We start from the raw sequence: 26,657 nt of genomic DNA on the forward strand, positions 1-26,657 counted from the left end.
GTGCAATACATAACTGTTTTAACTAACTAGCTATGGATTGGTATGCATTGAAGGATTGCACTGAAACTGGTGGGATCCATTCAAACGTAATTTTTCATAAATCCACTTAATACTGTACCTTTGATATTCAGAGAAAAATTATGCTTCATTCATCATCATCATCATTCATCATCATGGGTTAATGCCCATCTGAGATACTTAACATCTGGGCCCTCAATGGACAAAAACATGTTTCCACAGATAAGCAACTCAAGGCTTCTGTTCTTGAATAACCGCAACTCTTGCTTTGAATATGTGGTAACCTCATGTATTTTCTGCAAAAATATCCTGTGTTCAAGAATATCCTGTGTTCAAGAATATCTTGTCACACCTACATTCTACAAGTTAACTTGCATGGGTGCTGTTAGGGCACAGTACTTATCCTTCGGCAAATATGGGTAGGGTATCACCATAATGGTCTGCAGGGGGGGAGAGAGAATGGTATGGTCACCTGCATATGTGTACACAGGATGCTGCACTGACCTGCTACATAACTAGACCCGGGATGTCTGGCCCACATTCTGCGTGAATGTCTACACAGTGCACAGATGATTCCAAATGCTCCTTCTCTGTGGATGTACCCAGGATGACACACTACCCCTACATATTCCCCTGTCACTGTCACTGAGTGCCAACCTTTGTGTCAGATCCTGTACTCCCTGAACATTAGTCAAAAGTAATTTACAGAAGAATTCTGAGCAAAACCTGCTAAACCAAACGGAATTCAAAAAATTAGCAACGCAGAGTTGTTCTCAAGGAAAAGGACGTGAAAGACACAGGAAGTGAAATTGCCTTCTGGATAGCTGCACTCAGGGTGACCCATCTACATCCTATATTTTAGCACAATTCAAGGCCCAATCTCATTATGCATGGCATCTTACAAGACAACACACTCATCTGTGTGATTGGAGAAAGAGTATGACACTACCTTCTTCATAGTAGGACTGAGCATGCCAATCTCACTTTGAGAATAGCTGCACACAGGATTTGACATTCACCTTCATAACTGGACAAGGAAAACCTGACTTACCCTTCTACATGGCAAGTCAGAGGAAGTCATTCTCATGCACTCATGCTTGGCTTTAAAGAGGATGCTACACTTACCTCAAAGGCTACCTCCCAGAAGTCACCCGATGGCTGGATAGCAATGCATTCTTCTTTTGAATGTCGTATCCGAGGTGTACCTCAGAATCTACACAGTTGAACACAGGGTGCTACGCTAGCAGCCACACAAGAAGCCACAGTATCCTCCCTGTGTATCTCTAAACACAGAATGCCATATTGATCTTCTTCATGGCATAGCCCGAGATGCCAGTTTCACCTCCTGAATGGCTGAACACAAGACATCAGACAAACTAACTCCATGGCTGCACACAGGATTCTACTGTTACCTTGTGCACAGCTGCACATAGTGGGGCACACCCACCTTCTGTTGATTACACAAAGGATGTTACATTAATCCTTTCTACGGCTGAAGTAGGAATGACAATCTCAATTTCTGAGTGACAACTTACACCATACCACTCCCTTCAACATAAAAAGCAAAGAGTGCTTCTCTCAAGCTCTTAATTGCTTTACAGGCGATGACACCTTGCCTGCAGCATGGTGACACACAGAATGGCACACTCACCTTCTGCATGGCTGCACATAAGATACCATTGCCCTGATGACACGGCACTTCCACAGATCCCAGAAACTGCACAGTGAATCTCTCCATCCAGCAAGTGTTCCTCTTTAGCCCTGAAACAGAAATTACACAGCGAATGTGACAACTGGGCCATGTGAGGTGGGTTCTGGAGTATTCAGTATGTCAACAATATAAATTGTACTCAAATGCCCGCTAAAACTCATAGGTGTATTACGCACCATCCACAGGTAGTGCCCTAATACCACGCTACGGCTTCAATGGCAGACTTTTAAAATATATTTTTGTCATGTAATTAACTAATCACTACAGGTGGTTGTTAGACACTTAGGAAACAAACCTCATCCTTTCTGTGGCGGATCCTCCTTAGCTAGAAAGTCGGTGGACAATGAAAAGATCTGTTCATCAATAAGTCATAGGATTACAGGTCAACGATGAGCAAATGAAGGAAAAACAGTTGAGCGCAAGCACTTGTGAGGTTGCAAGCATGGCTCACCCAAGGAGTGATGAAGGTCATTACCAGGGGCAGGAATTTATTCAGCAATGCGCCACCGAAACATGCGGCAGACAGGATGATAGCCAACATAGAAAACTATTAGTGTGGCATATTATGTGTGATCAAAGGCAAGAGAGTTAGCCCATTGTGTCGCATTGTCATGTAGCATGTATTGACTAGGGATGGCCAAAGTGAAACCATACATACTCAAAACTGGGCACAGCGAGGAATGTTTACCCTACGTGACCTGTTTCTTTTAGGTGGATTTCCTGTCCGGCGAGGATGGGACTCAGGCTGAAGGGATTTGAGTTTCTCTCCTGTCGATGTGGGCTGCTATAGCTCTAAAAAACTGATGGGAAACACAATTGGCAACACTCGCTAGCCACGTTTTCTGCTACGCTGTTAGAAATCCCAACACAGGACTTCCGGTAAAAGAAATGAGAGGTAAACCACAACACCGACAGGCACAGGGAAGCAGCCTACCGGCACTGTAGTGGGATTGTCCCTACTGCCTTGGAGGGATCCTTTTTCAAAAAAAGTTTGCCAGCACCTTGGCGACGTTTTTCTTAAACTCTGAAGTTACAAGATCTTGAACTTCGGAGCCTGGAACATCACAAATTGTATAATTCTTAGATGTTGATATGCAACAAATCCCATGTCTAGAAAATACAAAGTTTATGTGCCTGATGTACTGAATTCTTTTCTGCCTGCAAAGCCTGCAATATGTAAAATCACTGGCTTGGCGATCGCGAATGTGTGAGTCGTACTATATGAAGTCTTTGCAAGTCAGGAATATTTTTGTCTGACAAATTACACTTTTCGACTGATCACAAATTTCAAAGAGGAGGGCACATGAAAAAGGCACCCTGGCCACACTGAGATTCATGATGAATCGTATCAAAGCTTTACAACCGCAATGCAGCCTGGATGTAAACCGTTGAAGATATATTGTAAACCAACGTGGGTGGTACCTCAGCTGCAAAGTGTAATCTGTCTCTGAGCTTCCTCCTTGTGGATGACGGATGGAAGCGGTCGGCATAGGGGGGGCTGGCTGAATAAGGGAAGACGGTGGTTCAGGGACCACTGCATGCTCTGCCCGATGTTTTCCTCTGAATGATGACTTGTACTTTTAAAAGCAGATTCCACACCTTTGGGGCAAGTTGCTCCTTTTAAAAGCTGGCTTTATTCAGGGAATTCCAGTTCAGAGACGGATATCTGCTGCCCCTCACAGGCTTCCATACCCGCTTTCACAGACATACACTGTAAGCCGGAAACAGACCCCGGTCTCCAATACTGGTGAGGCAGGAGTTTTGCAGCCCCTCTGTGAAGGCGCATTTAATACTCCGACTGATTAGTACAACAGTCGTTGCACAAAATTAAGGTACATTCGCAGACAAGTCCATATCCAAAAACACAGACTGGTTTGCAGGCTTTCCTTAGTACAACAGGCCACAGACTTATTAGCTGGTACCATACAGAATATTGATCAGATCAAGTAAGGAGTTTGTCTTGCACTGGATCACAGAAATAATATTTAGTCAAATCTGCCACACCTCTAATGGTGAATTTAGCAGTGTAAAACTTAGATAATGTTGTACTCATTTAGTACCTACAAGTAGAAACTTCTTGGAATAAAATAGGTACTACATTTGTTCTATCCACACCAACTATAATAATTATATAATATAAAACTTGTCACAGGTGGTCATTGTCAGAGTTAGCCTGTGTCCATAGAGTACGGTCGCTAAACGCACTTTACCAGTTCACAACCACAATTAGCCCATCAGCACAGCTGTGCCAAATAAATAAATAAATGTCTGTTTTGCTAGGAATAGTTCAGTAAGATCGCACCTTAAACCATATGCAAATACTTTGAGTTTCTTGAAAGTCATAAGTGCACTCTTAAGCACAATGTTCTATTAAAACATCATATTGGTGGAGGTGCCAGGATTACAGAGTTAGCAGACATGCCTTTTGCTGATCCCCATCCAACATTTTTGAAAGGGCCAGCCAAAATCAGCATCATTTCAAATATTTCACCCCATGAGACAACCAACTGTGATTCAGTAATGAATGGGGCCTCTGGTGGTAAAGATGCGGCCCTTTGTGCAACCAGACATCAACAGACCCATTCCACGTTGCTGGAGACACCTCCAACAGAAAGATGTTCGCAGCTCAAAAGAGATCTGGTGAACCCTACAGCTGGAGGCAGCTAGGGTTGGTGGCCCACCTGAACCCCTCACACTTGAGGAGACACTGCAGGGATGCCTGTAGTTTGTATGGGCAGTGCTGGGCTGCACTCTCCTTCTGGCATAGGAAGATGAGTAAATGGGATGCAAGGTCCGGCACTGCAGCAGAGTGGGCCTTGCCCCCTGTGAGCAAAGAAGAGCCCTCAAGTCCCATCACATTCTGCTAAAATTACAATGAGGACCCCAAAACGGGAGGGAAGATCAATGCATGGAAGCAGAGGCACCCACTGGTAAGTGTCGGCACTGTGCAGGAGAAAACCACATGAAAATCACAACAGGGCAAGTCTGAGATGCTAGCTTGAGCAAGGGTAACAAGAGGATGAAATACAAAGATGTTGCGGAGGGTTTTTTGCAGAGCCCGATCTTGTGGGCCTGGTTGGGCCATTGTGGCTTCTTAATGGGAGGCTTCCTGGGCCGCTTTTTTTGGCTGCTCCTTGATCATGACCTGGCAGTGCTACCCTACCTGACTGTATCAATGCCTCCCAAACAAGAATTAAAGAAAGGACTGCTTCTTTACCTACAGTCCAGGCAGCATTTGCCATTGAGGCAAGATACAGTAACAGAGGCAGTAGGTTTTCATTCTGCATTGATAAACAACACAATGGCAATCACAAAGGTGCCCCTCAAAAATCTAAGACAGGACTTCAAAGATGCCCTCAAAAAGAAGACAGAGAAAAGGTACAGGGTTTAAACATCAAGGGACACTAAAATTGATAACCTATGTTGAGATGTAGACTCAGTTGGATCAGAATTCTGTAAGTACAAAATTGCACAGGAACCCTAGAAGTATTTACAAGTGATGTTGAATGCAAGTCAAGGAGGGCAAAGTAATGACTGGATTTGGTGTTTCAAAAGTTGGAGGACTGTGAAAACCGGTCAAGGAGGGAGAACATCAAGTTCAAGGGCCTGGAGTAGAGGATGGAAGGCTCAAATGCATCGGCATTCGTGATGAGGATCTTCTCAGCCATGTTGGGAGATGATCACTGTAAGAAAGTGGGTTACTGGTTGAGGGGGATAAACCCCTACTGAAGCTTCAGCCAAACTCCTTGTCAGGGTGAAGTCATACGAAAAGCCAAAGCTAACCTTTGCTCAGCCCTCTGGTAGCTTGGCACAGAGCATCAGGCTTAACTTAGAGGCAATATGTAAAGTATTTATGTAGCACTTCAAAAATCCCCACACCAAAATGTTATAAATATGTTTAATTTAATTCATAAATAAAACAAGACAAAAACCAATCAGTAGAGCCGGAGCTATGCAAGTTTAAAGATTTCAGTAAAAATAGCACTAAAAATCACGAGGCACCAACTGTGTATATCTGGTCGCATAAGACTGCAGCAGTGATGGGAGGTTATTGCCACGGGTTTGCGCTCTACAGAAGAGGGCATGCATCAGTTCTTCTGGATTCACAGATGGGCTGGCAGAGCACCTTCAAGTCCACTTCCAAAGGTTCAGGACTGAGGTGGCACCACTTGGCAGGGTAGGACTTACAGTTGCAAGAGTAACTTGCTGGTTATAAGAGACTAGCTCTTGGAGTCACTCTAGTGGTCATGGGTACAAGTTGCAGGTCCAATCATTCTCACCCAGGCAAGAGGACAGCAGGATAGCACAGCACAGCAGGGCAGCAGTCCAGCAAAGTGGCAGTCCCTTCTGAAGCACAGCAGCCCTTCTTCCTGACAGAATCTTACACAGGTGCAAAAGAGTATACTGAAGAGTTGGTGTTTGAGGTCCAATATTTCTATGTGGTACCTCATTGGAGTTGGAGAAGCTTCCAGAGGTTTCCCATATGAAGGACACAGGCTTCCAGGCTCCAGACTAACTACAAAAGGTATGCAATCCTTTGTGTGACGATGGGCAGAGTTTTTTCAAGTGTAAGTGGGGCTGTGCCTAACTTCTTCCTCCCATTGTGCTATTGGTGGCCCATCCTGACACACTTAAGCTCTCTACTGTGTGTGGCTGTCTTGGAGGAATACACAAATCACAACTGCTATCTACAGTTAGTCAAGTGACCATAAGAGAGTCTGCAGGCACTAAATTGCTAAGGCATGAAAATGTCAACTTTCTGTAAGTGATATCTCGTAACAATGGGCCAAGGGGCATCATTTTAGATATGGAATCTGTAACATTCATACAATACTTTAGAACAGTGCACTGCATGTAAAAGTTAATTGCAAAAAAATAAATAAGGCCAGCAACAACCTAAATAAGAGTTATTTATGTTTTTTATACATATACATATATATATATATTATATATATATATATATATATATATATATATATATAATATATATAATATATATATATACTATCAATTATTGATGGCAGCATCAAGTATAAAATAAAGAGAGTGTTTAATGTTCAGAGTGAACACACGTTGCTTGTGAGATATATATGAACGGGGCGAAGTGATAAATTGAAAACAGAACAACTATGAAAAGCAGTACTCACAAGATCAGGCTAACCGTGTGGAACAGACACAGGGACTAAGTTAGTCCATCTGAAAAAGTTACCTTCTCTAAATCCGAGAGGAAGAGTCCGGTTCTCGGTATAGGAGGCCGTGAGGAGACAGAAAGTGTCATGGATTGTCACTGCTGTATCACAAAACGCAGGTCTGGCATCATGGATGGTTGTTGCTGGAACTAGATCTTGGCAGTCACTGCAGGCTGTCATTGCTGTAGTGTGAGGCTCATATCTCTTGTTGCCTGTTTTTGCTAGTGGTTGCTGTAACGCGACGAATCGGATTCAATGGAGCTTTGCCTTGGCGGTTTTCACAGGCCGCAGAGACTGCGCAAATGGGCCCATTCACAAGGAGCCCAGAACATCAGGATTTCTCCTTTCTTCACAGAAGAGTGCACTCAGAGCTAGCCAAGTGTCCAGGACCTGGGGAGGCACTTCCTGGGGATCAGGGATGCACCTTAGCAGTGGATAGCAGGGCTCAGGCAGTCCAGTTACAGCAGTTAAACTGGGCAGGTGCAGGAAGGCCTCTCTCTGGAGCTTGTTGTGTCCCTGTAGGTCAGAACAAGCAGTTAGCCAACGGAGCCTTGCAGTCACTCATGTTAGCATGGGATGAAAAGAACAGGTCCAGTCTTCCTTCTCAGAAAGCAGAGCAGGCCCCAAGCAGCAGGACCGTCCTCTAAAGATCTGGGCAGACATCAAGCAGCAGGACAGTCCTCTGGTAGCAGCAGGGCACTCGTTTGAAGAACAAGGCAGGCCACAAGCATCAGGGCAGTCGTTAGAGAAACAAGGCAATCCTTCTTCTGTAGTCCAGCAGTGTACTGAAGAGGTGGTTCAGGAGGTCTAGTATTTATACATGTGCCAGCCTTTGAAGTTGGTGTGACAACCTGGCTACCCACACATCTGGTTTTGGAAAGTTCCTATCTTCCCCTGCCAGGGATCCAAGTAGTCTGTGCTGACAAAAGAATGGTGTCAGGTTCCTTTCTGTGTGTGTGTGCTAGAGGCAGCCCCTTGAAATGTAAGTGTGGCAGGGAACAGCTCCGCTCCATTCATCCCGGCAGAATGCTCTAATCCTGCCAACACTGTCTGTGAGGAATATACAAAGGCCAACTGCCAAGCTAATCACAGTCATGTGACCCAGGACACAGGCATCAAGCACCAAATTGTTACGGCAAGAAAACGCCAACTTTGTAAAAGTGGCATTTTCAAGTTTGTGACTTAAAACCCAACTTTACCACTAAAGAGGGTTTTAGATTACAGTTTGAGTCCAAACTTGACATCCCCATCTGCTTGCAGATAAAAGTTAGCACTTAAGTAATAAGTAATAAGATAACACAGTGGCCCTCTTTATGACCCTGACGGTGCAAAGATCGCCTGTGCCGCGATGGGGGTCTCACCACCGAGGGTCGGAAGTGAAGACTGCCAAATTACAAGTTCAGCGGTTTGGCTGAAGCCAAACCGCCGATACTCTGCCCGTCCCGCTGGGCTGGAGGTGAGCACCTCCAGCATGGCGGACGCCGTAATACCGCTAACGGTATTACGATGCGGGAGAACGCCAGCATTTTTCTGGTGGTCGCACCACCAGAAAAACTGGTGGTCTATCATCCTGGCGACAGGAATAAGCATTCCAGTCGCCAGGATACACTCACACACACGTCCACATACCCGCACACATGCACCGACATACTCCCACACACAAACACCCCCCCACTCACCCACACACTTGCGTCATACACCCTCTATTCACACTAACATACACACACAAACACCGCACTCACGCATGCATTCACTCCCCCTTCCCAGCACATACATACATTCACCCCCTTCCCCCACAGTCCATACATGCATTCACACCCCCTCCCCCCTGTACCGCATACTCACTCACCCCCTCCCAGTCCACTTACATACACGTGCACACGCGTACACACACTCACCCCTTCCATCCCCTCAATCTTACTCATGCACTCAATTGCTCACACCCTCACACATGCACTCAAGCACTTCCCCTCCCCCATCCACACTCACTTACCCCATCCACAAACACTTACTCACCCTGTCCTTAAACACTCACACACACCCCATCCACAAACAGTCACTCACACATGCAGACGCACCCACAGACACTCCCCCTCACATTCACGACATTCACACATGCATTCACACACACAGACATGCACACACACGGCGCCCGCCATCACGACACCGCCATGCCGTATTACAGGTCGCAATACAGCATGCGGTGTCCTCTTGGCGTGGCGGTGCCGGCAGTGGAACCACCTCTTCACCGCAGACCACCAGCACGGCTGGTGTGGAAATTCCACACAATTTCAGAAATCAGTCGTAATAGGGTGGTCTTTCGGTACCTGTGGCTTCGGCAGTCTCATGACAATGAGGGCCAATGTTATTCAATAGGAGAAATAGGCCTTACAGTATTTGAAAATTAATTAAGGAATTTTTCACAACGTGGACATATAGAACTTAAAAACATATGCCCTATTTTTTAAAGATAATGTACCCTGTCCTAAGGGCTGTTTAGGACCTACTTCAGGGGTAACATACGTTCTAAAAAGGAAGTTTAGGTCTGGCAAAGGTTTTTTTATGCCAGGTCAAATTGCATTTGAAAACTGCATTACAAGCTGCAGTGGCAAGCCTGAAATGTTTTAAAAAACTACTTAAGTGTGTGGCACAAAACAGGATGGGTGAAGGCAAGACAAGTGATCTCATAGTAGCCTTTAAAACTAAAATATTATGGAGCAAACTTGGAATTTTTTCACTACATTTATCCTACTATCCGGTGACAGGGTTAGTACCTGACATTTCTGTAATAGACCCATTTGTTTTAGAAGCAGGAAGACGTTAGATTTCCAAGTCTTTTCTTGGAAATTTAATACACCCTGCTTTTAGCCTTTCTGGGGATACTTTACTTAATACATTGAAAGGTAACACCTCAGACTTGGACTTTTTATCCCCCATGTACTATAGTGCTACTAGATGTCACACGTTTTCAAGATAGAGGGGGTTATTCTAACTTTGGAGGAGGTGTTAATCCGTCCCAAAAGTGACGGAAAAGTGACGGATTTACCACCAGCCGTATTACGAGTCCATTATATCCTATGGAACTCGTAATACGGCTGGTGGTATATCCGTCACTTTACCGTCACTTTTGGGACGGATTAACACTCCTCCAAAGTTAGAATAACCCCCAGAGTGTTTTGTATGTGGGAAATACATGTAGGATTAGCAGAGACTTATATTGAGACAGAGAACTGAACTGCAAAAGTCACCAGAAAATGAAAATCTAAAAGTAGGCTCCTCCTAAATGAGTTAAATGTAACAATTTGGCATGTACAAAAAAGGGCCAGATGTACGATGTGATTTTGCGGTCACAAAGGGGGTCATTCTGACCCCGGCGGTAATTACCGCCATGGCGGAGGTTGGCGGTAGCACCGCCAACAGGCCGGCGGTGCTCCGCCGGGCATTCTGACCGCGGCGGTACAGCCGCGGCCAGAAGCGGAAAGCCGGCGGTGTACCGCCGACTTTCCGCTGCCCGTCAGAATCCTCCATGGGGATTCTGACACCCCCTACCGCCATCCTGTTCATGGCGGTTCTCCCGCCAGGAACAGGATGGCGGTAGGGGGTGCCGTGGGGCCCCTGGGGGCCCCTGCCGTGCCCATGCCAATGGCATGGGCACGGCAGGGGCCCCCGTAAGAGGGCCCCACAAAGTATTTCAGTGTCTGCCTAGCAGACACTGAAATACGCGACGGGAGCAACTGCACCCGTCGCACCTTCCCACTCCGCCGGCTCAATTCTGAGCCGGCATCCTAGTGGGAAGGTTGATTTGCCCTGGGCTGGCGGGCGGTCTTTTGGCGGCCGCCCGCCAGCCCAGGGCAAATCTCAGAATCACCGCCGCGGTCTTTTGACCGCGGTGCGGTGTTCTGACGGCGGTACCTTGGCGGACGGCCTCCGCCGTCCGCCAAGGTCAGAATGACCCCCAAAGTGTGAAATTTGCCTTTTGCGACTGAAAATGGCCTTGCTGCGATGTACTATCGCTATTTTGCGAGACGGTATCCTGTTACAGACTCGCAAAATAGGGAATGCGAAACGCAGGCTCATGTCTGATTGTTTTGCGACCATGAATGCGGTTGCAAAACAATTGCAGTTACCACCAATTTAAAATTGGTGGTAACCCATTTGCAAATGGGAAGGGGTCCCTGTGGGATCCCTTCCCCTTTGTGAATGGTGGTGCCAACATTTTTTCAGCGCAGGCAGTGGTCCCACGGACCACTGCCTACTCTGAAAAAATGAAACTGAAACGTTTCATTTTTATTTTTGAAATGCATCTCATTTTTCTTTAAGGAAAACGGGCTGCATTTTTTAAAACAAATGCTTTATTTAAAAGCAGCCACAGACATGGTGACTTGCAGACCCCAGCAGGCCACCCTCCCTATAAGTGCGGCCATTTCCAAATGGATAGCAAATTGTGACCTGCCTCATGAATATTAATGAAGCAGGTCCCTTGTGACCCATTTGCAAATCACAAACAGTGTGGTTGACACTGCTGTACATTTTGTTTAGCAACTCCCAATTTGTGATGCGCAAAAAATCGCAAAATCGGAGTCATAAAACAATATGGCCATACATGTGGCCCAAAGAGTGGAAGTGAACCATGTCAACCCTTTAATTGCGATTAGAATTGAATCTCAAAACATAGAGTAACCTCTTACCAATGACCTCCTTCACGGGGCTGACTACTTCGTGGGCGTAGAATGCTGGGAATATCCCCCGCTCCCCCGTTCGCATGTTGTATCCTCTGTACCAGTAATCATCTTCCTCAATCTCCACCAGTATTGGATCATCAACATCAAGCTCCAACTCATCTTCATGGCGTGGGATGAATCTGAAGAGTAAAAGATACAGAATCCAATGAAAAGGGGAGAAAGAGATATACAAGAAAAAGTGACCAATGGGATGAGAGAAATAGATAGAGTGGAAAAAGAGACCAATGAGCGTGGAGTAAGAGTGAGAGGGAAGAAAGACCAATGATAGCAGAGAAAAAGATTTACAGGAAAAGGAGACTAATGAGGGGAAGAAAGACTGTGAGAGGCAAGAGAGACAAATGAGAGAAAAAAGAGATGTACAGAAGAGAGAGAGACATGTAAGATGAGGGCACAACAATGAGAGGGAATAAGGACCATTAACAAGGTGAGAAGGAGATCAAATAAGTCACCACTGAGATCGAGGGAAATACACTACTAGTGGAGAGAAGCTAAAGAGGGAATGATAGATTTAATAGGTAAAGGCTAACAAATGAACGAATGAGAACGAAAGAGAGACAGGGATACAGAAGGCAGAAATGTGAGAGAGAGAGACTGAACTAGAAAAGAAACAATGAGAAGAAAAGAAAAAAACATGAAGGGTAAGAGAGGCAATGAGAATGAGAGTTAAACTGAAAGATAAAAGGTCAATAAAAAGGGAGACAATCGGTACTGAGGGAGGGAACAGATCAATGACATGTAGGAACAATATCAGGAGGGAAGAACAGACCAATGCGAGTGAGAACAAGAGATAGGGATGAAAGTGTTGAGAAATCTATCAGCCTCTGCCGCTTCTCTGACCTGTGTTATTTTACTGTTAGTCTGAAATGTTCTGATGTCCTGAGGGGGGCCTGCATCTGTCATATGGAGTGAATGTCTTCAGTTTTTGCTTTAGTTGAGAAACCATAGAAGGGAGCCTGTCTACTAGCAGGTGTTCCCATTGAATGCATCATTTGGTTTCCTTCAGTATAAAGCCTTTTCCTTTTTTAGCTGAGCGCTTGGATTAGGATAATCTTCTTGGCAGGAATTGTGATTGTATGTTTAAAGTGAAAAGATCAGCGAGTGAGTCTGGACATTACAGTTGACCAACTACATGTTTTCCCCTTGTCTTGATCAAATGATCTGAGGTGGGGCGAGAAACAGCTGAGTGACTGGGCCGCCTACTAAATGATCTGAGGTGGGGTGAGAAACAGCTGAGTGACTGGGCCGCCTACTAATGCAAGGCTGGGACCAAGTGACCCAAATGCCATTATACTATTTCTTGACGTGCCATTTCTCAGTATTTCTGTGAGTATTTTGTAAACATTTTATTGTTTGTTTCAATATTCGAGTTTCAGTGTTATATCGAAAACGGTGCGAATCACAAACAATGAGCCTATAAATGTGAGAATTGGTACACTAGAGGTTAAATACTGATAATCAACCAGGTCATTGGTACACTAGAGGTTAATTACTGATAATCAACCAGGTCATTGGTACACTAGAGGTTAATTACTGATAATCAACCAGGCTGTTTGCAATTAAGCAGCATCTGCTGGCATGTTTTTGTAGTGGTAACCAATAAGCAAAACCAATTCTGTCTAACCTGTCATATGTAACCTCTTTTGGAGCCATGGTGGACCAGAAACAGGTTTATTTCATCAACGATTAGCAATCTCCTTTTATTCTGGATTTCGGAAGTGAATAATCCAAGTGCGGACTTCCTTTGTGTACTTCCCCTCTGTGTTCCACTTACCTCCCACTAAATATAATCGCCTCAGAGGGTTCCTTAATGAATCCTTAGAAAATGTATGAATTCCACTTTCCTCTAAGACCCTGTGTTTATGGCCGAACAAGTGGTTAATCTGCTGAAAAGTGACTTTAAGGGGACCTTAAACTCTGTTCTCGGGCTATCTATCCTCGCCTTGATCTACCAAGGGATTTTCTAGGCAATGCTAAGGTTTGTGAAACTTGGAATGCTAATGATCACACCATACACCGGTATGTTTGCACGGAGTGGATGTGTAGCGGCCCAAATCTATAAATGACTATAATGGCCAGAAACATATTACATGGGCAAACAACACAGGAATCCAAAATGGAGAACTAGTAAGGTGGTAGTAGAAACTCTATACTTTTTATTGTGTATATGCCACACATACAAAGGAACACAAGCTGTGACTATTTATCCCCTATACAATACTTCTGGAGATCATCTTTGTCCTGCGGCAGAATAAGAAACTTAAGTGTTTTTTTGTTATGTGATGTGGATGACAGGCTGTTTAATAAAGCCCCCTGAAGTTTTCAACACCAGTAAAGGTACAATTAAATTGTTAAAGTCTGAAAGCTTGAGTAATCAGAAACATGGTGCCCAGTCAGGAGTCTGAAGGAACAATAAAAGACCACTTTAGCTTAGTGAGAATCTGTGTTGCACTGTAACGTACACTGATCAGGCCCTTTCTTTGTATATCGCGCTGTAGTTACAACAAAATGAGTGTCTGAACTCCATTCAGCCATGCTGATCATGCTCCTCACGGCCATGGCATACTTATGGACCAATAGCTGCTCTCTGTCTCGCTAAATGAGAGTGTAAATATGGCCGCACCCAGGAATGTACACATTTTTAGTACTGCTCCACACTCCCTCGCACTAATCACTTTCCTATATGTCCTGTACCTTTAGCAGGGGTGTGTCCAATTTGGTAACCTTTCTTTGAAATATGCATAAATATCTAGAAAGTATGATTATTTTCTGAAACTCAGTTCACTGGTATCTCAACTTATAACCATGACCACTGCTAAGGGCACTGGACTGCTTGGTAGTACCATCACAAATGTCATGAATATTGTGTGTGAAACAGAAAAATTGAAATACTCTAGGAACCCTTTGGCTCATATTGTTATGAACAAAACCAGCCATTGGCACAAAGCTTCCCAACTCTTCTGATTCTCATGCATGAAACAGTGTAAATAGTGTTGCAGGGTTCTATTATCCCTCTCTAAATTTGACCAGCAGACAGATAATACAAAAAGTGGAGGGATTACATTTATCAGTGAACATTATGAGTGTACAGTTAGAGCTAATAACAGAATCAGCATGGTCTTGTTTCCTCCTGGAAAGGGCCCAGAAGATACCAGGGGTGACTGGTGTTAATGGGTAAAAGGGGCGTTGCCCTGCTACCCTCCAGGGAGAGGCAAGAACAGGGAAGTAAACACAGAGCAGCTGAAAATAAATCACTGCTCTGAGACAGTATGCTGAATCTCCTGGATGAACTCTAGTGAACTTTGCAGATGTCCTACTGTGCAAGCGCCAGTGTTGTGTTTACTTTTGTATCTCGCGTTTTAGGTGGTGGAATGTGCACGAGCGATGGTCAGCAGTGAGCCACTAGACATTCTAGAATGTCAGTTGCTACCTGGGGGCAGTTGTGAGTGGTCCTGCTGGCTTTATTTATTCACCAGTAAACTTCCTCTTAACTTCACTTGGACATTCGTGTGTGGATTCAACATAACAATTTTTGGCGACCAGCTGGGCACAACTGAAGGCAGGAGAACCCCTACATTTCTTTTCAAGGGTGAATATTTTAATGCCAGCAGTGACTTCTTTCTTTGCAGCAGCGGATTTAGTCGGAATTCTTACCTCTTTTTCTGTGCACTCCTTATGTTTACAGAAGTGACAAGGAACGTATTGGGTGCAAAAGGATTGCAAGATCATTGTGCAGAGTGGGGTGTCCTGGTGTGGAGAATTCGTGGACGTACTGACGGCGTTGGTGGCAGGAGGACCCCAGTAACGCAGGGTTTGCGAGGTGCTGTTCATGTGTGTGGCAGGGGGACCCCAGTGATGCTGGGTTCATGAGAGGAGGTATATATTTTTTTTGTTCAATTTGTTGCTGTTGTGCAGCGTTCTCCAACACGCACCGACACGCGTTCAATGTGAGGACGGCATCGTGTCCTGCTTGCGCATGCACATGTTCAAACGCATGAAGCACGTTTCGTCTGTTTACGGCAACCATCTTGAATCAGGCTCACCAGAGAGGATTACGTACCATATTTGATGTTACAGCACGTCTACTAATGTAATGGCAGCCATTTTTTTCAAATATATCAGTGAAATAATGTTTTTCCTTCATGCTGGGTACATGTTCATGAGTATTCGGCACACCATCTGAACTGTAGGTACTATGCATTTTATTTACTTTTGTGCCTTAATCTTTGGTGATAGGCACACCTTCATTTTGTCTTGTTCTCTATAGGCCTTATTTTAAAATATTAATTATAAACAAGTTCTTCTTAGGAGTTTATATCCTACTGCAATTGTAAGAGGTTTGTCCTACTAGCCATATATGCTAGTTGGCTAGTTCGGCACTGTGGAATTCCTTGTTACTTAATTAAATAATTAATATATAATTAATAAATATTCATGCATCCCAGACATTCTCCTTGACTCCACCACAACCATTCCTAACGAGCAAAGTAGAGACACATATCAAATGGAGTGAGTGGAAACAATACTTTTTAAACTATATTGACACCATAGAGGATGATGAATTATCACAGGAAAGGAAATAAAATATTTTCTATTCGTTAGGACCACAAGGTCTCATTGTATACAATACTTTAGAGGAGAAACCACGAGGTACTAGTGAGATGGATGTTTTCCAATATGCTCTTGAGGATCTGGATACATATTACTCAACAACAGTCCGCATTTCTATTGAAAGACACCATTTTTTTCAAAGGAAGCAGAATAAACAAGAATCAATAGAAGACTAGGTTTCAACCTTGAAAAATGTAGCACTTGCTTGCTTGTAAATTCAGCATATTGCATGATGAATTGGTGAGGGATCAAATTGTTATGCTTGTGAACAATGAGCATATTCAGGAGAGAAGCACCACTCGGGGATGTAATCGCTATAGTAAAAAATGAAGAATTATCTATCAAGCAGAAATAAAACATAAAGATGAGCAAAAAGATATTGTGTGCAGAATAAAGCACAAGAACAAGAAAGAGACTTACAGTCAAAACGAATTGAGAAAGACAGCCAATAAACAGCAAGAAACAAATGCTACAGATGTGGTTGCAAGACACATTTAGCTTATAGCAGGAAATGCCCGGCACGCAACCAAAAATGTGGGTAATGTGGTATTACTGGGCATTATGCGAAAGTATGTAGGAAAAGTAAATTTAGTAGGAAAGTTAAAATAGTTCAAGAGAGCCAGGATTCTGATTCAGAATCACTATCTGCTAAATCTTCTGAGAAATACCATGGGTCAAAGGATGAATGTGTTCTTGGAGTTGTCGATGCACAGGAAAAGATTTCCCAAAACATTAATGGTGTGAATTTTCTTTCTCAACAATCCAGGATCAAACCTGTGTGCGAGGTTAAATTGGGGGTGTAGAATTACTCATGGTTGCAGATTCTGGGTCTCCATATTCAATTGTAGATAAAGTTGTTTGGGAGAAAAGGTTTGCAAATGTGTTAGGTAATACATCAGACATATCTCCGGAAAGTTTTATAGGATAACCTAATCCAATGATGAGGTATAGGACATTATCATTCGATTTCAAAGGGAGGAAAATGTTGAGCAAGTTGTATGTTGCAGATTTTGGGCCTTCTGTATTAGGTTGGATTGACCAGAGAGCCTTGGGTATTATATTAGATCCCAATAGTGATGAACAAGTTCTTGTTATCGGTGATAGGAATGGAAACGCTTTTAAGAACACATTTTGAAAAGATTTCACAGGGAATATTGGCACATTAAAGGGATGTATACACAAAATACATTAAAAACATACAGCAGTACCTAAAGTACACAAATGTAGAGAACTACCTTGGATAGTGAGGAAGGAAGTGGATCACAAAATCAAAAGACTACTTGAAGAAAACATTATTGAACAAGTTGATGCAGCAGAGTGGATTGCCCCGATTGCTGTTGCTAGGTGCGCCAATGGGAAAATTTGTTTGTGTGTAGATTTGAGGCATCTCAATGAGAATGTAGTAGTAGAAGAGTTTCCGTTACCTAAAATATGCAAGATGTTCACACACACGAGGGGGATGAGTTGGTTCACGTCAATCGATTTATCCTCGGCTTATCATCAAATCAGGTTGCATGAGGACAGTAAGAACTTGACAGCTTTTATAACTCCATCTGGATGTTACCGGTTTGTGCGTGTGCCATTTGGACTGGCTTTGGCAGCAGACGTGTTCCAAAATCTTATGCACAAGCTATTCAAGAATCTTGATAGTGTGATTTATTTCCAAGATGATATAGTGATCATGGAGGAGAGTGTAAGGCAACATGACTCTAGAGTGGATGAAGTTTTGCAGATTTTCCAAGATCATGGGTTGACAGCTGAATTTTCTAAATGTAAATTTAGAGTAAAGTGTCTGAATTACTTGGGACATGAGATCACAGCTGATGGAATTAGACCTAAAGATGATTTGTTACGTGCCATCAAAGAAGCTCCTAGACCTACCAACAAGGATGGGTTGAGGTATTTCTTAGGGTTGGCTGAATTTTATGCAAAATTTGTGAGAAGCTTTTCAGAGAAAACTTATAATTTACGCCAACTATTAAAAAACAAGGTAAAATTCAATTGGTCCAGGGAGCTAGAGTTAGAATTTGAATTCATGAAGAGTAACATTTGTTCTGCAAAAAATATACATGGTTTTGACCCTGGACTTAAGTGCATTCTCACGACTGATAAAAGTTTAGGGGCTGTGCTGGGCCAAGTGGACAACAAAGAAAATGTGTTTACTGTAGTTTTCACTTCAAGAACTTTAACACCCTCGGAAGAGAGATATTTGGCCATTGAGATGGAGACACTAGCACTTGTATGGGGACTGGAACATTTTAGGAATTTTATTTGGGGTTATAAAGTTGAAGTTATGTGTGACCACAAACCTTTCACAAAATTCTTGACTACTGAGGGTTTACTTAATACCACCCCTAGAATTGCGAGAATGTCACTGAGATCAATGGCTATTGGTACAAGGTGTTGTTCTATGTACCTGGAATTAAGAATAGAGTGGAAGATTGTTTAGGCAGGCTTCCTTTAGCATTGGAAGAAGCCTCCAATGGTTGTGAGGAGGAATTGAATGTGGCATGGATAGCAGCGGGCGGAGCATATGAAGGTCATTGACAAAGAGGAGTGGGAAAAGGCTTAAGAGAAAGATTCTACACTGAAGGACATTAAAAACTGTATAGTGATTGGATGGCCAGCGAAACCATTTCTTGAACAAGACTGTAAGAGGTTTTGGGAAGTGCGTCACAAATTGAGGTTAATGGGTGGAAATATTCTACAAGGTGTAAGGGTGATATCACCCAAGGGACTGAGATGTACCATAATTAGATTGTGTAATGAGGGACATCTGGGCATAGTGAAGAGCAAAACATTATTAAAAGCAGTTATTGGTGGCCAGGTATGGATGTGGTGGTGGAGAGATTATCAGAGAGTGTGATTTGTGTGAGGGAGCTGATAAATCCCAAGTAGTAATGAAACTACCCCTACATACTGTGCCGTGCATGGGAAACTCTAGGAGTTGATATCATGGGCCCAGTATGTGAGGAAGAAGGTAGTAATTGGTATGTGTTGGTAGCCATGGACTACTTTTCCAAAATCCTTTCCAATTTTGTCAGGGATATCAGTGCAGATACCGCAGTAGCATTTCTTGACGGTGTTTTTCAAAGGGAAGGGCTTCCAAAAAAGGTTGTGTCAGGCAATGGAGTGCAGTTCCGGAGTGGAATTATGAGGGAGGTTTTGGCAAGAAATGGTATTAAGCACAAATTAACTTCAGTGTACCATCCCAGTGGTAATGGTGAAGTTGAGAGATTCAATGGAGTGATTAAGGTTCTTTACAAATGGCAAAAAGTAAGAATTTGAGCTGGAAAATTAGTGTGTGGAGAACAAATTGGATGTATTGTACTACACCTACTGTCACAGGGTTCAGTCCGTTCACAATCATGAGAGGAAGAGTTTCTTACATGAAGGATAACCAAGGTTGGCTGGGGAGTTCCAGGTTATTAAGCTGGTCACCTACAGAGGTAAGGGAAAATCTATTGGGTGCGCAAAAGGAATACATACTGTATCAGGATGGTAGAAGTGGGGCTACAGAATGCACAATAAAGGAAGGAGATATGGTCCGGGTGAAGCTACTATTTAGGGTAAGCAAGCGTGACACTGAGGTTTCCAGACCTTTAGAAATCTGGGTGATTTTTAATAATTCTGTGAGATTAAAGATGGTAAAGTTTGGCACAACAGTAGTCTAGCGAAATGTAGAAAAGGAATGGAAGAAGAAATGGGGACTGAAGATGAACACTGTGGGTTAGATGGTTTGTGGATGTCTGAGAATGAAGAAGGGTCTATTGGTTCAAGAGAGGTGGTAGGAGAAAATGGTCAAGTTTGCAATGAGAGTGGTGCAAGTAGTGAAGTGCTGGCTGGAAGTGTGGTACATGATGAGATGGGGAAAGATAGAAGTGCAGAAATTGATGTACACAAAGTGAGGAAGGAAGGTAGGACTCCTATTGCTCCTTTGAGTAGCCGGTATGGTAGAGGGATCAAACGACCTGCATATCTGCAGAATTATGTTGCTTAATGTGTCTACACTTTTCTAGTTCTCTTTTATGTTATGATGCTCATATTATATACCTTGTTTATTTTGTTCCTATTGCAATATGTTATGTTTTACTATTGTTTATCATTTCTTATTAATTATTATATTGCATCTTGCACCAGCTCATCCGGCCCACCAAAAGATCTTTCTACAAAGAACGAATTGACAACAACACCCACAACTGTAGTGAATCCTAGTTCGTTTTAATGGGATTACAGGAGTTAGCTTAGCCTCCGGCTTGCAGACTCGTGCCCCCGTCACCTAATGACTTTTAACCTACTTAGCTTGCTCTGTTTTAGCTCATTTAATTATTTAATTCTTCTAAGATGGCTGCCTTTGTTTATAGTTAGGCCACTTGTTATGAATTGCATTATCAGTGTCACCGCGCTAAGGTGTCAGGATCAAGCAACAAAGACAAACAAACAGTAGGTGTTCACACTTAGGGATTTTCCCTCTCTATACTTTCGAGGGATTGTTTATATTAATTGCCGTCCCAAGCATGACTGTTATCTATTGTTTGGGAACACACCTACCTCAGGGGTCCTTGTAGATCTGTATAAATATATCACATTTTAGACAGATAATCAGAGGGATTCCGACCAGAGTGCATCGCCACCATCGCTGATATCGATGCTGCAGTCGTCTTGACGCTGACCCAGTCTTCGTGTCCCGGCAGAGTCTGAAATAGAGACCTCATTCCAAGGTAACGAGGTTTGGGGGCTCCTCTCATGGACATGGCATTGGCAGATTAGGTTTAACAAACCCAGCTCTCCTTTAGGTTAGGCCTTTCACATTAGGGTGTTAGGGCATATTACATCTCGTATGTCTTTTCTATGCATTGCAAGGTGGTGGGGTCTTTGTACTAATGATTCTCTTTTTCACAATTCTGTTCCTTGCATTATTCATTATCCTAATTATTGCAGCCCATGCAACTTATCGCAAATTGCAGTTACGTTGAATAAAAACTATTGAAACTTTACTGCATCTTTGTCATTGCCTGTGTTTGTATGAGACATGATATATCTGTGAGAAAGGGGTAATCTCCGTTTAACCACGACACTCCCTGAGATGTCTTACTCTTGAGTCCATGCGTAAAGGCTACTACAAATCACCTTTTACTATTGTGTTTCTGGTGAGGTGCTCCTAGTGAGCCGGTAAGGTTGGGACAACAGTTGCGATTTGTTGTAGGAAAGGAGTAGTCGCCTACAAGCAAAAGTACTGTCATCCTCTAACCAGCAGTCTTGCCCAGAGCAAGAGTCCAAACTATGACACAACAGCAAGGAGTTCTTCAGCATCATCAAGGAACTCACCAACCCCAAGTCCTGGTCTGCTGACCCCCCCCCACTCGCAAGACCTCTGCGACTCCCTTGCCACCTTCTTTCACTGCAAGATCACAGACATCAATAGAAGCTTTGCACCGTTGTCCCCCACCACCACCACTGCCAAAGTCGACCCCAACGCACCCACCCACAGCAACATCCTGAGCGCCTGGACCCCCACCAACGATGAGGAAACCACCAAGACCATGAGCTCCATCCACTCATGCTCTCCCGCTGACCCCTGCCCTCACCACGTCTTCAATAAAGCCAGCCAAATCATCGCTCCCCAGCTCCGGACCATCATCAACAGCTCCTTAGAGACTGCCATCTTCCCGGAGAGCTGGAAACACGCCGAAGTCAATGCCCTGCTCAAAAAGCCCAAAGCCGACCTCGAAGACCTCAAAAACTACCGGCCAATCTCCCTACTCCCCTTCCCTGCGAAGATCATCGAGAAGATAGTCAACAACCAACTATCCCACTTCTTGGAGGACAACAACCTACTCGACAACTCCCAGTCTGGCTGCCGCAAGAACCACAGCACTGAGACCTCCCTTATCGTTTGCACCGACGACATCAGGAGCAGGCTCGACAAAGGTGAAACCGTTGCACTCATCCTCCTTGACCTTTCCGCAGCCTTCGACACCGTCTGTCACCACACCCTACGCATATGCCTCTACGACGCAGGAATCCACCACAGAGCCCTGGATTGGCTCACATCCTTTCTCTCTGAAGAAGCCAAAAAGTCCGCCTCCCCCGTTCCTGTCCAAAGCCACCAGGACCATTTGCGGAGTCCCCCAGGGATCCTCACTCAGCCCCACCCAATCTCTACATGGCACTGCTCGCCAACATCGTCCGATCCCACGGCCTCAACATCGTCTCCTACGCAAACATCTTCTCCTACACAGACGACACTTAGCTCATCCTCTCTATCACGAAGGACCCCGCACTGCTAAGACCAACCTCCACACCGGATTTCACGCCATCACCAACTGGATGGACGCAAGCCCCCTCAAGCTGAACTTGGAGAAGACCGAGATCATCATCTTTGGCCCCAACAGATCAGCATGGGATGACTCCTGGTGGCCTGCCACTCTGGGGTCGGCCCCAACACCCACAACCCATGAACACAATTCGGCTTCATACTGGACTCTTCGCTCTCTATGACCCAGCAAGTCAACGCCATCTCATCCTCATGCTTCAACACCCTTCGCATGCTCCGCAAGACCTTCAGATGGATCCCCGTGGAAACCAGAAGAACGGTCACCCACGCCCTTGTCAGCAGCAGACTGGACTACGGCAATGCACTCTATGCGGGAACAAAGGCCAAGCTCCAGAAGAAACTCCAGCGCATCCAGCACGCCTCAGCACAACTCATCCTCAACCTCCCTCGCCACGAACACATCTCAGCCCACCTGAGAGACCTCCACTGGCTCCCCGTCAACAAAAGGATCATCTTCAAACTCCTGATCCACGCTCACAAAGCTCTCCACGACGCCGGACCTGCCTACCTCAACAAGCGTCTTGACTTCCACATCCTGACACACCAGCTCCACTCCGCCAACCTCACCCTCGCAAACGTCCCTCGCATCCACCGTACCACAACCGGCGGCAGATCCTTCTCCCACCTTGCCACCTTGTGTAAGCAGAAAGGGACCCGAGGCCTTATCCAGATGAGAGTGCCCCACAAAAAGGCAGAATATGAAGTAGCATATAGCTGGCCTCGCCAGAGCCCCAAAGGGTGCGACCCTCAGGCTCCGTAATGTGGGTCACCTGGAGAAATGCAATGTGAACCCCTGATGTTTCAAGTAAGGCAACACATTGTAACATTTAGAGCATGAAGAGAGGCCCCGAACATTCCATGTAATCAATTTAAATTGTGTAACCATAAGCGGGGAAGGAGGAGGAATGGGAATCGCCTGGTGCTCTCAGAGACCTCACTGAATCAAACACACAGTGCAACAGCCCCACATGTACCACTGCCGGCAAGCAAACAGAAACACAACAAAACCCAAAACAGTTTCCCAACAAAATCCCCTCCTATATCCCCCAAGGACTTAGCCATACAACCATCCTGTCCAAACAACACCATACACAGGTCCTAAAAAGAAACAAATTAAAGGCCAAAAGACCAACTAGATTCATTACGGAAGACTGCAAGTGGGGATGGAGCCGCCAGTGAGAGATGGAAAACCAACACACAAATAAAAGTGTGAAAGGACGCTGTGCCTAAGCCCTCATCGCCTCGACCCACCTGAACCCATCAGATAGAATTAAAGAAAACAGAATTTAAGAAACAGTCCATAAACCAACCTGCCTCAGAAACATTGTATAGAAAACATGGCAAAAGACTCAGGACAAGCCCAGAGGTGAATATCAAACCAGTTTGTCCACAGATCTTGGAGTAACTCCAGGCAGAATGCCTTCAAGCCCTGGAGTTGTGAAATCTTTGGAGTCCGAGGCAGAAGAACGGCACTCAGGAGACATGGGTCACAAAGATTCCCCACCAGATCCCAAGGTGCTAGCTATCTTCATTGCCCTCGACCGTTTCAGAGCCACCTGTTTCTTAGAAGAGAATGCAGTCCCTCATCTCTGGGAGCATTGATGCTTTGGGTATGTGGAGCACGCAGGACCAGAAGTCTTGAGACGCACTGTGCCCTTATCATAGTGTTCATTCCAGTCCCAAGCCATAGAAGGGTGACCGTTCCACCCAAGGAGGGTCATAGCTGCAGCTACAGGCTTTGGTTGGGCAGCCACCCCAATCAAAGAGGAGCCGCCATCTGGGTCGGGACATCACAGCCAAAAACTGTCCAAACAGTCACAATCCCCATCACAGGTAGCAGGTAAAGGCATGAGGGGGTGCCCCAAAGCTAGTGGGCCCCTTTGCAGTGCCTGATGGTGGGGGGCACATCCCCCAATGCGTTGCATGGCCACAGGGTTCAGCAGGGTGGCCACAGCAAACAAGGTGGAATACCATCTTGTGCAGGGTGTTGCTCTGGTGCTGGGAGACACCGGCGGCCTCTCGCCCTAGCCCCGCACTGCCAGGGCCTCAGAGGTGGGTCACCGATATCTCCAATACTTCTGGCAGCCTCCCTGTGTCAGCAAGGAAGGAAGCTGCTGTTGGTAAGAGCCAGGAGGATTGTGGGCGGAGAGGAGATCCACCACCCATGTCCTCAGTGCATGGCGGCAAGCTCTGTGCCCCCCCCCCAATAAATCTATTCTCTAGTAAGTAGTTGGGCACAGGTATTTTCAGTCAGGTCTGGTGAGGAGTCTGCTAAATTTCACCTTGGATTTACACACACAGACTCACTCTCTTTCTCTCTCTCTCTCATCTCTCTTCTGAAGGTCTTAAAAATGTTGGTTATTTCACAAAATATTGTTTTTAAGTACCGCTTACAATCTGCACTCCTCTCCCTTTCCACCGACCCTTAAATGCCCCTTCTGCACTGCTTCTCCAATATTGTATTTCAACATGATATGCGAGCATGGTTGTTGTGAAACCTGAAGCTCACCCCCCCCCTAATCTAACTGACCTAGCTATGCCTTTGGTAAGATCATGCATGCCCTCTCTTTCAGATAACTCCACTGGCTCCTCCTGTCAGGTCGCATTATCTTGAAGATATGAAGCGTCATTTACAATGCTCACCACTCAAAGTCTCACATGTACTTATCCTCCAAGAATCCTACTCCATACACCTGCAGGATGTGTAATTCCCTGGTGCAGGGATGTTGACATGATTGCTCGGCCCCTTGTAATGATTGCCTTTGCCATTTTTATGTTAGTTTGTTTTATCTACCCATTTATATATCTGCATCTTGTTGTACCTAGTATCACCCTAATTTGTCCCTTTTAGATTTCAAACAAATAATTGCCCTATTATATAGATCTTAAGGCATTTAATGGCCTCCTTTGTTTTTTTCTTTGTTAGGTGTAGTTGGTTTGGGTTTAGATCACCATTTCGTATTTTTCTTTCATTGTTGTGTGTTGTTGCTATTCGATTACCGTTTTATTAAGTGAATTTGTTTAAACATCCATTACTTTATTTCTTCTATTTGTGTAACTACTGGACCTGCCCATATTTGCAGGGTCATCCCCAAACTGTTTGTCTTGCTCCTCCTATTTTTCCAACCTCTTTTTGTTGGCTTTAGGACTCTGAGCACTGTATCACTGCTAATCAGTGCTAAAGAGCATGTGCTCTCCTTTCTAAACTTGGTATGACTGGCTTACACCTGATTGACACATGTAATTTACCTGTAAGTCCCTTGTAGAGTGGTATTCCCTATATTCAGGGTTTGTATATTAAATGCTACTAATGAGCCTTCAGCGCAGGTTGTGCCACCCACGGAAGTAGCCTTTCAAACCCGTCCCAGGCTGCCACTGCCGAGCCTGCATGCGCAGTTTACTGCCACACTGACTTGGCAATCAAACTACTTGCCAAGGCCTAAACTCCCTTTTTACTACACCTAAGTCACCCCTAAGGTAGACCCTAGATAGCCCTATAGGCAGGGTGCTGTGTAGGTAAGAGGTAGGACATGTGCCCGGTTGTGTGGCCTGTCCTAGTAGTGACAAACAACCTATTGGGTTTCTCACTGCTGTGAGTGCTGCCCCTCTCATAGGATTGCATTGGAAATGCCCTTTCATATAGATAAGTGGCATTGTCTGATCTATGAGGGGTGGTGTGGGCATCTTAAGTATGGATAGAATGGTAGTGAGAAATGCTGCTTACTGGTGTAGGTGAATGTTTTATTACCATTGTAGAAATGCCACTTTGAGAAAGTGGGCATTTCTGCTTTTGCATTTGGACACCAATCCATGTTGGGGTAGAATGACAGCTGGGCTTAGTGCATACTTTTCAGACAGCCAGTCACAGGGAGGGTGGAGGTGTAACAGGAATACATCTCCATACTGAATGGCCTTCCTGGGCTGGGAGAGGTAGAGGGGGGGCACACATGCATCTATAAAGGCTGGTGCCTGGCCTCACACAAAGGACTTGTTCACCCCCTACTGATGTCTGGAGCCAATGTTGAAGGAGAAGGAGACATTCCTGGAACCGG

General features: G+C 44.7%; 1 protein-coding gene across 2 annotated transcripts in view; it reads right to left on the reverse strand.

Annotated features, from left to right (window-relative positions):
- The window catches only part of MAPK8IP2 (mitogen-activated protein kinase 8 interacting protein 2), a 237,283-nt gene that overhangs the window by 51,145 nt on the left and 159,481 nt on the right, over positions 1-26,657 (reverse strand). For both annotated transcript variants that reach the window (XM_069229474.1, XM_069229475.1), the window contains exons 7-8: positions 11,607-11,779; positions 1,670-1,779 (exon numbers count right to left, since the gene is read on the reverse strand). In XM_069229474.1, the coding sequence (XP_069085575.1) occupies positions 1,670-1,779; positions 11,607-11,779 (283 nt within the window). The remainder of the gene's footprint in view (positions 1-1,669; positions 1,780-11,606; positions 11,780-26,657) is intronic.

Source organism: Pleurodeles waltl, chromosome 4_1 (genome assembly GCF_031143425.1).
Source record: "Pleurodeles waltl isolate 20211129_DDA chromosome 4_1, aPleWal1.hap1.20221129, whole genome shotgun sequence".
Taxonomy (NCBI): Eukaryota; Metazoa; Chordata; class Amphibia; order Caudata; family Salamandridae; genus Pleurodeles; species Pleurodeles waltl.